Genomic DNA, 13,375 nt, shown 5'->3' on the forward strand with positions numbered 1-13,375 from the left:
AAGGGGAAGGGCTGTGGACCTTGCTGAGATTACATCTTTCACATTAAAGCACAAAGATGCGTCTCCAAGTCAGACCCTGACTTGCAGTGGAAAGGCACTGCCTTCTGTAACTGTTCTCTGTGAGCTGAGGTTAGAAGTGGTTGTGCAATTGCAGTGGAAGCTGCAGAAGCAAGATGTCTTGTCTGAAAGGGGGTGCATCCCTCCACGTGCCGAAGAGACTGTCAGCTGCTGCTGCTGTTCCTTGACACCCCGTGATCCTCCTGTCTCTTGTCACTTATGTGATTGCAGCTGCATCAGGATGTATTTTGCCTTGTTTCTTCCTAAGATTTTTCTAGCATCATGAAGACAGGGATATTATCTGACTGACAGGATAGAAGAGCTGTGTTCAAAGAGGATAACTCAGTAAAAAGCCCGGAGTAACTGAGATTTGTTAGGAGAGTAACTACGAGGAATCTTTGTTCTTGTGATGAACAGAATATGTCAGCCAAGAAAGGGATGCTCTTTGCCAGGTATTTTTTTAATGACTGCACAAGTTCTCTTTTGATTGCTTATTTGGTTGGAGGATGCACTGGTGCTACACCTGTAAAAAGAAAAACCTGATGGTTTGATAGTTCAGATTGTTTAGACTCATTTAGCTTAACATTAAATAAACAAAAGTTTGTCTGTGCAGTCTTGTTCCCCACCCAAACTGTGAAAATTAATTAGTTATACTATTCCTTAACTTCTGCAAGATTTAAAAGCTTTCAGTCAGATTAGTGAAATTATGATGTAATTGTGAAAAGTTCCATGTAAATTTTATAAAGAGACTGTTAAACATGAAAGGAGCAGTGCTGTGGACAAGAATACTAGTGATTATGCAAGATTAGTCTGCTAACCCAAAGCAATTGTAAGTGGTGAAAGTAATTCTGACTTCTCATCAGCCCTAACGTCCAGCTCCTCCAGTGTCAGCGTGCAGCTCTTGCAGAACCAGGAACAAGTTAAGACAGCCGTCTAGGCAGCCAAATTGTCAAAAGCTTCCCAGTGTCAGAAAGGTTTCTGGATGGGGAAGATCCCTCAGTAAGCTCAGGATTTGGTATCATGCTGTAAGAGAGAAAACATTAGGGAGGAAGGTTTGCTTGGAGAAATGTTTAGCTGGAAGGGGTAAGAGGTACCTTTTGCGGTTGGATTTCTTTCTGTGATTTATGACTTTTTTTTTTCACCCCTCTGGTTCATATCTGGACTACATGGTCAGGGCTTTCTCATCAGAATTATTCAGTCACTCTTGCTGATTGACAGTCAGGTCATCTGATCCAATGAGTACTACAGGGACTTTGCCCATCAAAATGGCATTCACAGTGTAACTCTGTTATTCAATTAGTATGAGCCCATAGTGACTTAATCTTCCCCAATAAGGATTTTTATGTTAGCATAACTAAGAAAATGTCACAATTATCTTCTTGCAATCTAACAACCACTTCTCTGGTCAGCATGGAAGCTCTCTGAGATGTCATGACACCATCACCCTGAGAATGGTTAGTCCCTTTGGAAAGCAGCATAACTGATAATTTTCTGGTTCAGCACTTGATCAAAGATATCTGGATATCATTTCATCTTCATGTGCAAGAAAAGACGATTTGAAATATTAGAAAGTAGTCTCCACAGATACAATGCCAGCACACTACTCGGCCAGGAACTGGGAAATCAAAAGTGTTTTTGTATGTTACCTGTCATGAAGTTAGAGACCACTTCAGTAATCATGTGGATTTACTCCCTCCCCCTCTCTTCTCTTACTCTTGAAAGGAAGGATTATTGGTATTAAAAATGACTTACAAGGCCTGTTCTCAAAATTAAAGCAGAAAGGGAAGTCATCAAGCTCAAACACTGTACACCAGCATCAGCAGTTGTCCCTTCAGAAGTGGGATTTTATTGAGTTTGTGCCAAATGGAGCTTTGTCACTTCTGCTGAGGCATCAAGACTCCTGACACAGGCCGGGGTGCTGTACGTGCTGGTGTTCACGTGCACCACACAATCTCAGTGCATGGAACGTGTCTGGTCCCCCCACCTGTCCCTCCCAGGCCGTTCTGGTGTGTGGTAGGTGCTTGGCAGCGATATCTGTCAAAGCAGCCTCTCCGTGTTAGCAAGCGATGGGTCATGCCACCTGGTGGGTTCCCCAAATGGGTCAGCTTGGGAGGCAATCCCTTCGGCCAGTGCCAAGTCTTTCAAATATCGTGAGGCTGCCAGTATTTCCTAGGTCCTTCTCAGTCATGGCTCACTAGTGGCATGTTTAGAAACTTACCTTCTTGTGCATGGATTAATTTTCCTGTCTTGCACACTTAGCAGCCTGTTCAGGAGTTTCTCACTTAGAGCTTACTGGTAGAGCAATGTCACTGTAGCAGTTGGTTTGGCCCAATGGCCAAAAGCTCCTGAACAGGCTGCTAAGTTTCTAAGAGGGGCACAAAACCCATGCCCAAAATGGTAAGTTTCTAAACATGACACAGATGCCTTCCTTTCAGTGAGATTTTGCACAGCATTTCTCCTACAGTCAGTGAAGAACATGCAACCTCAAAAGGGTTTTTTGAGAAGATTTTTGGCCACCTCATCTCAGGCTGGAGGTGCTCCCAGGGTGAGTTAAAGAGCTTTGCAGGACCCTTCTTACACCAAAGCTGTAACTCCAAAGCCTGGAATAACCACCGTCTTGGTGCCTGTTGTTGCATATGGACTCCCTGCAGGCAAGGAGGAAGAGAGCAGGCTCTTTTCTACTCCTGCTCTGCTGGAGAATTGTACTCGCTCAGCAGTGGGGCAGTCCGGTCCTCTGTGGACCAGTCCTAGTAAACACCGTGAAAGAAACTTCTGCTACATCATGGTTGCTGCAGCTTGTCCATGGGGCATCTAAGAAACATACCTGGACAGGTGTTTCTGCCTACACACTGTAAATCTGCAGCATCCCGTTGCTGCTGGAGCAACTCATGCTTTTTTCTCCTTCAGCTTTTGCTACCTTGGTTCCTTATGCTTAGGTTTGCACTACATTTGTCATCTTGTCCTCAATGGATAATGTCTGGCTGACATTCTCCTGGCCACCTGAGCAGTGACCCTCCAGAAGACTGGCGTTTGAGTTGAGAGATACAGAGCACCCAATGCTTACAGCTCCTTCTGCATTAGATACGTAACATTATGTTTCACCCTGGTTTGTCCGGCTAGGGAGTCTCTTTCTATCATTCATGAAAGATGAACATGTAAAATGGGCCCTTTTCAACTCCCTGCAGTGATTTCCAAAATCTGTTGTTATTTCTCATTTCTTGCTTTCAGGTTCATACAGTAGTGATGGAGGCTGTGGCATAGTTGGTGAATGGAGATTCCCTTGGTGTTCGTAAGGAGGACATCTCCTAGCCAGTGCTGTGCATGCAGTAGAAGAGAAAAGGAGTGCTGACTTTGTTGGGGTGGCTTCCCCCACATTGATGCTCACAGGGCAGCTGCTGTCCCAACCTGCAACTTGCAGAGACAACCCTGCCTCTGAGCTGTGCTCCCACTTCTCTCCTGTTTGATTTTGGTGCAGACATAAGGGTTCGGGTCTCTCAGCCTCCCCTCGGGGTGCCGCTGAAACAGGGGGTTAGTGGCCTGGTGAGCCTTTCAGCAGGGCAAGGAGGGAGATGTGCCACAGCCACAGTCCCAATCCTGAAGTCCTTCTGAAGGATGCCACCAGCTGGTGTGGACACTGCAGGAGGGCAGGCTAACTCCTGAGGTCCTGTCACTGAGGGGCCACAGCAGAGCAGAACAGGTACACAGGCCCTGACGAATAGGGTACAAGTGCCCCCAGAGCTGGCCCTGTTTAGAGACCCCTGTGTGGTAGAGACCCCAAGGTGGGTCACCAGAAGCCTTCTACCATGAGTGCTGGAGGCCTGTCTTGATGTTGAGAAATTGCCCTGGTGTGACTGGGGAGAGTTTTATGGGCAGATGATCACAGCCTTGGCCCATGGCAGAGGAGAAATAATGATATCATTAACCAGCACCTCTACATTTCTCTCTCCCTTGCTATTCCAGAGCGATTACTCAAGTGACACCGAAAGCGAAGACAATTTCCTGATGATGCCACCAAGAGATCATCTCGGCCTCACTGTGTTCTCCATGCTCTGCTGCTTCTGGCCATTGGGAATTGCTGCCTTTTACCTGTCTCATGAGGTAATGTTAAAACATCTCCTGCTAATTCAGAGTTTTGCATCCACAGAGTAGCCATCACCTCACAGCAGCAAGGAAAATTCACCAAAACCCAAATGTGGGTTTCTCCAGGGTAGTGGGAGGTGGTTAAACAGGGTAGTGTGTTCCCCACCTTGATATGTCTGTGTGATAGTGGTGGTTGTCTTGTGAGATACTTTGCTGAAGGAGAAGTTTACAAAATATTTTAGGTTTTAGTTGACAATGGTCAGATTATACAATGTCCAGGTAGGGATTTTCTGTGGACATGAAATTTGAGTTGAAAACACGCTTTCTATCTCAAACACTTGGATTTCCCATTGGGAAAACTGGTCTATTGGTTCCCAAGCTGATCATCTGGAAAAACAAACCAGGCAATATCCTTCCAGGAGCAGGAAAATAATTTCTGTTGCACAGAAGCAAATTTGCTTTCCAGGAACCATTTCCTTTCCCCACAAAAAATTGCTCAGTCTGTTATTCTTGTCCAATTTATTGTGGAAATATTTTTGACCAGAGAAGTGATAGCATTTTGGCTTGTTTCCTTCATGAGACGGGTTTGCTTGTTTCCAGCCTGTGCCTAACTAACAATCACCTCATGCCCCATCATTTGTTCCGACAAGTATGTCTTCATAAGTGCCTGCAGAGTAATTATTGAGTTTCCCAGCATGGCCGATAATATAACGTGACAGAAAAGGAGTCACACTGGAAGCCTCATCAGTGCCTGCAAGGAAACGTTCGTTTATATTCCTATCTCCTGGTGATAGCAATGCCTATTGCAAACTAGAGTCTGTACTCCACAGCACCAAAATCATTCACCCTCTCACCTGTCTTTCCAATCTGCCTGCTCTAAACATCTACCAGCACTGGATATTTGTCAAGCCAGAGCAGGCGCTTCAGATCTGAAGAATCCTAGTCTTCAGTATCAAAGAAAGAGATACAGCACTACTATTTTTTGCTTTAAATGAAGTGCCTGTCATTGAACTTGGAAGCCTCTGAGACAATTAAAGTTTGTCCAGTAGAAAAAAAAAGTTTCCTTGTTTGAGTGGTATTGATTTCTCGTTTGGATCAAGGGATTTGACAATGACAATAAAAAGTAAAGCATCAGGTGGGACCCACATGTCCTTTAGCATCCTGCTGTTTGGTCCTTCAGGCAGAACTATTTGTCAGCAGTATCAATGGCCATGTCTCTTCACATATGTGGACTAGGCAGGATTTTTCACCAATGCTTTGGCCAAGGTAGGGTTGAGATTTTGTCACCATTAGCAGCGTATTTGCTCTGTGCTGGGAAAAATAGTGCGTTCATTAATTTCCTGCAGTAGCATTCCTTCAGGAAGCCTGGGGATTGCTAGCTAGTTTTATCTAAGCAATGAAAGCACAGCACAGTCCAATAAATGCAAAACAAACAACGTAATTAAGTCCTAAAAAGCAGTATGGCTGAGAAGCTGAATGTGCTGAGAGCTGTGTACGAGGGACAGGGCTTCCACATTAGCTGTGAATTCCCATGAATCCATAAGACCCTGCTACCTCAATGGGAGCATAAGGAAGGTGGAAAAGGCCACACAAAGGCAGGGAAAGATGATGATACTGTGCTGAAGGATTTAGGCACTGGAAAGTAGAAACTTGGGTGGTGTTTGGTTTAGCATGATGATGGAGAACAGCTGAATGTGGCTGCTTAAAACTAGGAGCTGTCAGCAAGAAAGGTCAGGCAGGTGCTTTGCTTTTATTAGGATGAGAGACAGTAAATTAATCTTTGTTAGTTGACCCCTTGGAAGCACCAAGGCAAGCTGTGGCTAATTCCAGCCAGGAGGAAGGACTGTGTTTCTGAGGAATTTTGACTACTGCTTTCTGTTTTTGCATTGGAAGTAAAAATCTTTTCATCTCTCCCTGCTAAAAATTGATGATAATAATAATAATAATAATACTGCCACCCCTGCGTGCTCCTTTCCTCTGGTCTCTCCTCCCAGCTCTATGTCCACAACATGAAGACCCTGCTCATCCCAGTCCAACACAGGCACATCAGTCCGTCTGCTCCCTGAGTTCCCAGGCAGGAACCTTCACTGCAGGTCCATCACAGCCCTGAGAAACCACGAACCTTCACCAAAACCAGCTCCTCTGCAAAACCCTATGTCCAACAGATTGTCATTTTCCAGGGTAAAAATGAAACTAAAGGCCAAAACCTTCTATGGCTGAGAACTGGCTAAAATAGCCAGTATAAATCACTGAAGTCCTGCACCAAGCTAAGCTAATACAGTGGTATCGACTCATACTTCGGAGCATAAACCATTGAGAATGATGTTTTACATGTGAGGTAGTAAAACATTACGTCCTATTAGCATGGGATTTCTATTTATATAGGTCTTTCAACTTAAACTCCTGAATAACATTTGAGATCTCTTGTTAATACAAAAGGGTAGTCTAACATTCCCTGCCATTACTGTGCTGTATCCTTGCTCATTTACTCGCTTCTGTTTTGGTATGTGTTTTCCTTCCCACAAGAGACTTGCACCCTCTGCTTGTGGCTGCCCAGTCCTGCTCTCTCTCTCAGCTACCATAAATCGCTGTCAGGACCAGGCCGTTTTCATCCTATGTATCCCGTCTTCCATCGCGCTTGCTTATTCGGACCATGAGATCAGGAAGTGACTCCCATTGCCTCACAGGCACAAGGTGTCCTCCTGGTCACGCTGGCGTCATGCTAAGTCGTGTCCAAGCGCCCCTCTCGCCTGAGCTGTCACAGCTAAAATACAGGGGTTTTGTGCACATCATCCATTCAGGTGACCTGTCCAGAGGCCACTGCTTTAGGGTAACCTCTCAGGAGGGATAACATCTCCGAGTACTCTGATTTTTAACAGTAGACAGTGTTTATTGGCTAATTTTCCACTTTTCTACAAAGGGGGCATATGAGTTTCTATGCTTGCAATTTTTTGGATTATCTGCTTTCCTAACAGCTTATAGTTGAGTCTGAAGCACTCAGTCAGGGGTTTATGTGCAGTTTGCAGGGAAGCCTTTGCAGAGGAAAATATCAATGTCATATGCCTTTCACCATAAAACTCCCCGCCACAAACGATGTCTGATCAAAAAAAATCTCATTATGTTTATTTTTTTCATAAATCTTCAGCCTCTGTAGTCATGTAGGTACCTCAGTTTTCATTTTTATGGAAGTTTTTACCTTGGTAGATTGTAGGCAAGTCTGAAGCTTCTTAAGTCAGAGAAAGAAGTTAAAAAAAATACCTTTTTGTCTTGTCCAGTTTACCATTAAACCTGGCAGGCGATTTATCTGGGCCTGTCAGGATTTCTGCTTGGTGGGGGTTGATAATCCTGCAAGGTCTTTTTGTATCAATCCTCTTTCTCCCTGCGTTTATTTTTAGGAAAGAGAGCAATACTTTGGCACACATTTCTTTCCCTCCTGTAAAAAGAAATTAATTGTCAGAGACCTAAGTCTGTGCTGGTGTGAATGACCTTCCCTTTGTACTTGTACTTTTGTGGGACATGGGTGGTCATGTGGAGCCCTTCACCTCTGGTAAGTCCCCACCAAAGCATCCAAGAGATGCCAGCCGGGCCAGACAGAAACAAGAGTATGTACAACACCTCTATCCTGTTTCTGTGCAACCTCCATGGAGCTGTGTCAGGCTGGCATAGACATACACCTGAAAAATCCCACTGGACACTTCTCGGTATGCTTAGATGCTCAGGTAGCCTCCTGGCAGCACGTGAGACCAGCCAGGCAGCAGAATGCAACCCAAGCACATGAGAGCAATCGCTTCCCGTCTGCTGCGCTTACTCCGCGCTGTAATTACCTCCCTCACATGGTGACTGAGGGATGTACAGCTCTGTAATTATTTCCCCAGCCCATGGTTTGCTTAAGTGAGCACAGGTCTGAATATCGTTGCTCAGACTGTCTTTAAAGAAAAGCAGGGAGTGTGCACTGGGTAAAAAGATTTTCTCTGGTTTTCATAAGGACATGAAGCATACGTGATCAGGCAAAGGAGTAGCTTGTCTTTCTTCATGATAACCTCTGAACCATTTGGTTACTTTCTATTCAGTTTTCAGAGATAGAGCCTTTGAAAAAACTGTATTTTGACATGTTTCAGTGGTCACCAGGGAGAAGAAAGAAATATTTGTGTCCCCACTCGGAGGAAGAAGGCAGGATGAACTTAACCTCTATCAGAGACCAGAGATTAGATGCTCAGCACACATGAATGTATTTCACTTTCTTTGCTTTTCTGCACCAGATTTTGACATCTAGCCACTGCTGAAAAGGACAAGGAAATAACAGCCAGGTGTTATCTGTTGTTTATGCATTAGAAATGTGGCTCATAGTCCCCATCTCAATGGGGAAAACCATGAGATGGGACAGCAGTATGACGTGCCACACTCAACCATGCTCTATCATCCCACCCTGGTTTTTTTTTTTTCCTCTCTGCCCCACTTTTCTCCATCAGAAAACAGAATATAATAGATTTTAAAGAAGTTGACATCCATAACCACGAGTGTATGTTTGTACTGGTGATGCTGCATCTCCTTGTATCTGAGATGAAAGCAAAAGCAAAAACCTGGAGTATTTTTCTTTACTTGTTACATGTGCAGTAACAGGCCAAGCTTGTATACTTGCAGGATGTGCTGGTCAGCATTGCTGAAGCAATGCTAGCAAAGCAGACAGCGAGCTTTTGCATTTTCAAGAAAGGTTGTTGATTTTTCAGCATTGCATCTTTTCTTCGACCAAGTAGCACTTGTACAAAAGAGCTGACTGTCAAAAGAAGATGAACTTTAACCTCCTTAAATATAACATGAAAAAGTCCTTTTTTTGGTGTCTTGGACCAGGATACCAAATCACACAATCCCTGAGTTGAAGTTGGGCTGTTGCTGGGGGGCACACAGCTTGGGTGCAGGGTACCGGGTGTGTTCTGGGGCTACCCAGCCCTGTCTCTGCTGTTGGTCACGTAAAGCCTTGAGCTGTCTGCGCTGATCACTCAAAAATCAAATCTCTGCATTCTTTGTCTGGCTCTGTGTGTGCATGTGAGTGCAGGCACAGGCAGGCAGCCTTCTGATGAAGTTTTGTAGTCTTTGAACTGTAGAAGCTTATGAATAAAACCTCCAGACAATTAAACTCTCTTGTGCCAGGCATGAGTCAAAATAAGTCAAAATGAGATCCTACTCACATGGAGCTGCTAAGGACTTTTGTGCAGAAATCATCCCAGCAGAGCTCTGTGCTGGTGTCTTGCTGAGGTGGCCAAGGGCTGACGGTATGGCCGCTGTCCTTGCATGAGAGCCCTGGCCCTGGGAGGTCCACTGCTCACCAGGCTGTGTCCCAGTTGCAAGGCAGATCCAAACACCATGACTTACGGGTTCCTCTGAGCCCATTTCAGTCTTAATAGCTGATGAATATAGATTCTGTTTAGTTAATATTTATTATTTCTTGACATGCCAACTCTTCAGCTGGTGGGAATCACCCCTTCTCTGCTCACTTCTGTGCGGAAGATCTGGCTTTGCCAACTCTGTCTTAACAAGGAGGGGACTAAGCCAGGGAGTCACACAGAGGGTCAGGTCGTCCAACCGATGCTGGGGCAGTCCATGCTTACGTGACTTTACCTCTAGGTGCCTGTGGCTCTCAGACCCTTGTGTGTCATGGCGCTTAGCTTCTCGCTGGGACGAGCTGTATGCTCTGGGACTTCTCCTCAGTGATCACTTTAAGAAAGAGATGAGTTCTTCCAGCCACATTCATAACAGAGGAATAGCTGTGGAGGACTCTTATGTTAAATTTCAGGCCTCTAGTTTGGCAAGATATTGGAACCATTGAAAACAAGGTTTTATATGAGGAAATGTGGGGTGAAAGATTGCTTACAAACTGCTCATACAGCTCTGCTTGCAAACTGTCTCTGAGTGCATATGTGTGCGCTTCTGTTAAAACACAGTGCTTGCAAGGATAAGCACTTCAAGATCATCAAATAACACCATAATTTTAGCTGCCACAAGACAGCTGACTTGTACTTGCATATGGCTCTTCACACATACATATCTTATGCTTTGACTTGCATCTATACTCAAACCTAGGTCTGAGGAGCATGGCCTGTGCTGATCACTTTTAGCCAATGGCTTTCACCCCTGGTCTACCTTGTCCACTCAGGGGGTTGGGGCAGGGGCTGCCTGCATGTGATGGAAGTATCCTGCCCTTGGCAGGTCTGTAGACACGACTGATACTAAGCTGGAGGTGGGTCTGCCCTTGGGGGAGCGAGCAGTGATGTGCACCCTGGTCTCCCTGGGCTAAGCAGCACAAGTTGGTTTGTGAGCAACAGACACAATCCCAGTAAACTGCTGATCATATGTGTTCATTAGACACAGAGATAGAGTTGGTTAGCGGAAAATATGTCATGCCAGATCCAGCAGCCCGAAAGGGGCAAAGCTGCTGCCCCTCCATGCCTGCATGTCCAACCAGCAGTAAGGCTGAAGATGCACTCCCAGCAGGCACGCACACACAGAGCACCCATAGAATCATAGAGTGGTTTGGGTTGGAAGGGACCTTAAACATCATCTAGTTCCAACCCCCCTGCCGTGGGCAGGAACACCCTCCACTAGACCAGGTTGCCCAAAGCCTCATCCAACCTGGCCTTCAACACTTCCAGGGAGGGGGCCTCCACCACAACCTCTCTGGGCAACCTGTTCCAGTGCCTCACCACCCTCACAGTAAAGAATTTCTTCCTAACATCAAAAGTGAATCTACCCTCCTTTAGCTGAAAGCCATTACCCCTTGTCCTATCACTCCATGACCTTGTAAACAGTCCCTCTCCAGCTTTCCTGTAGGTCCCTTCAGGTACTGGAAGACTGCTATAAGTTGTCCCCGGAGCCTTCTTTTCTCCAGGCTGAACAACCCCAACTCTCTCAGCCTGCCCCCATAGGAGAGGTGCTCCAGCCCTCTAATCATCTTCGTGGCCCTCCTCTGGACTCGCTCCAACAGCTCCATGTCTTTCGTGTACTGGGAACCCCAGAGCTGGACGGAGTACTCCAGGTGGGGTCTCATGAGAATGGAGCAGAGGGGCAGAACCACCTCCCTTGACCTGCTGGTCACATCTCTTTTGATGCAGCCCAGGACACGGTTGGCTTTCTGGGCTGCAAGCGCACACTGCCGGCTCATGTTGAGCTTCTCGTACACCAACACCCCCAAGTCCTTCTCCTCAGGGCTGCTCTCCATCCGTTCTCTGCCCAGCCTGTAGTTGTGCTTGGGATTGCATATACACTGTGTACACCATGTATTTACAGATATACATGACTGGTCACACAGATCACAGAAAGACACTCAGAGCACTCAACAAATGCAGACAGCATCAGCAGCCTCATCCTGCTCCTCTCTCTGTCTGAGCAGGATGGAGGTCCACTAGTGAGAAAATACATATATATATATATACACACACACACACACATCTGTGCAATGTGGATCCCTCCAGTACTTGGGCTCAGGCACCCAGTCTGCCCAGTAGCGAGAGTGAGGATCCCTCAGCCTTTCTGCGGAGGAATAAAGGGTATCAAGGGGCGGTAAATATGCTGTGTTGGGTGGGGAAGCTGGGAGTGGGAGAGAGGCTGTGATGAGCAGAGTTAATTTAGGAGCATGGCATGGCATGCAATAGCTTCGGTAACGCCAGCTTACTCCTCCGGGTAGGTCTTGCTTGAAGAAAGGCCGGTTAAGGGATTTCCCCTGTTAAGAAGGATTAAATGTAAGACTGCATGAACACTGCAAGGGGCTTCCTCTGCCACTGTGGCTCGTGCATGGGCATGTCCGTGAGGCAGGTGGTTGCGGCCATGGGCACGAAATGGATTGGTATTGTAATCTCTAACTAGGACAGCTTTGTGTGGGGCTGGAGCTCTCCCTTGACACAGAGTGTCTCTGGGCAGGCTCAGAGTGCAAGGCAAAGGCTCAGAGGATGATGCCCCACGGGGCGTGCAGAGCATGTGCACGGCCAGGGCAGGGACAAGGCTGTATTCACAAGGGCTGGTCTGCAGAAGGTCGCTGCTTGCTGGCTGCCCAGCCACACTCCTCCCCTTGCTCCCATCAGGCAGATGGCAGATTTGCCGGGCAGAAGATGGCAGTGAATACTGAACAGCACACTCTGTGCTGAAGTGAAGTTTATTAACTACCAGCACCTCTAATTCTCTGCTTTCCAGGTGGGAGCTGGTTCCCAGCCAGTGGTTTGAGTGTGGGTAGACTTTGCTCATGCCGACTTTGCCTTCGGGGTAGACGTCTCCTGGGAAGAGAGATGTTTGTGCACGCAAGGAAATGCCACTTAGAGTGTGTTTTGTGTGTCAGCAGCTGCTGATTTTAGTGCACTGTTGGTGAGGTCTGGGGCCAGGGAACTTTATAGGTGTCTTGTATAATTTCCTCTTCATTCCTCTTTGTCCTTTTGATCTTGTGGTCACATTTCCAAGTCACGAACTACAGCTACAAAAAGGGATTAGATTAATGAATGGCCTGATTGCTTTAGCCCTTAAGCTAATTTTAAATAATTGGAAAGGTAGCTCACAAATAACATTCCCTGGAGAGTTTAATTCATTATGCAGGTGTTAATTACAAGGAAGTTTTGGGACAGAAGAGAGACCAAATGGAAATGTTTGAGGAGATGAGGGATCTCTTTTATTAGCAAGAACATCCTGCACAACGGCAAACTTTGTACACGAATTGTTCTGTGCCAGACATTTATGCCTCGCACATTATGCTGAGCCAGCCAGCGCCCAGAGATGTATCAATAAAGTCATGCTCCAAGAGTATATTCCCTCCTGGCATCCTCTTTTTGTCCTGCTGTTACTTTTTTTTTTTTTTTGCTCATCTGTTGGCTCATTATTTCACAGGCTTACGACACAGCGAGTGCAGAATAATGCACCTCCATCAGCTTACTTGCACACCTGCCACTAAGCTTGGTGTGTCTGTAGTATTCATAAAAATCATTCAGAGGCCTGTCTGGTATAGGCATCTGAAGAGTAAGGTGGTAAATCTTCCACAGCAATTGATCAGGGGGTTTCAGGCCCCCTGACATTTAGGCAATTCTCACTAAGTTTAAACAACTTTGTAGTCTTAGGCAGTGGTTTTTAGGTGTTTTTTAGCTTAGACAGCAAGGATGCATTTTGTTAGCAGGGACATGGAGTTAGAATTGTTAGCAGGGACATGGTGGGGCTTTTGTTAGTAATCCTCACATGTCCCAGCTAAATACCTGATTTTTTACATCTG

The 13,375-nt window shown here is 46.0% G+C and overlaps 1 protein-coding gene across 7 annotated transcripts in view; it reads left to right on the forward strand.

The window, feature by feature from the left end:
• The window catches only part of SYNDIG1 (synapse differentiation inducing 1), an 87,571-nt gene that overhangs the window by 26,155 nt on the left and 48,041 nt on the right, over positions 1-13,375 (forward strand). For 6 of the 7 annotated variants that reach the window (XR_012834756.1, XM_075749499.1, XM_075749500.1 and 3 more), the window contains one exon: positions 4,018-4,155. Coding sequence is in view for 6 of the 7 variants with exons in the window: in XM_075749499.1 (XP_075605614.1) it covers positions 4,018-4,155 (138 nt within the window). In the remaining variant the exon portion in view is untranslated. Of the gene's footprint in view, positions 1-4,017; positions 4,156-4,831; positions 5,157-13,375 lie in introns of those variants that run through there. The other variant, XM_075749501.1, reaches the window with a different exon arrangement.

This window comes from Balearica regulorum, chromosome 3 (genome assembly GCF_011004875.1).
Source record: "Balearica regulorum gibbericeps isolate bBalReg1 chromosome 3, bBalReg1.pri, whole genome shotgun sequence".
Taxonomy (NCBI): domain Eukaryota; kingdom Metazoa; phylum Chordata; class Aves; order Gruiformes; family Gruidae; genus Balearica; species Balearica regulorum.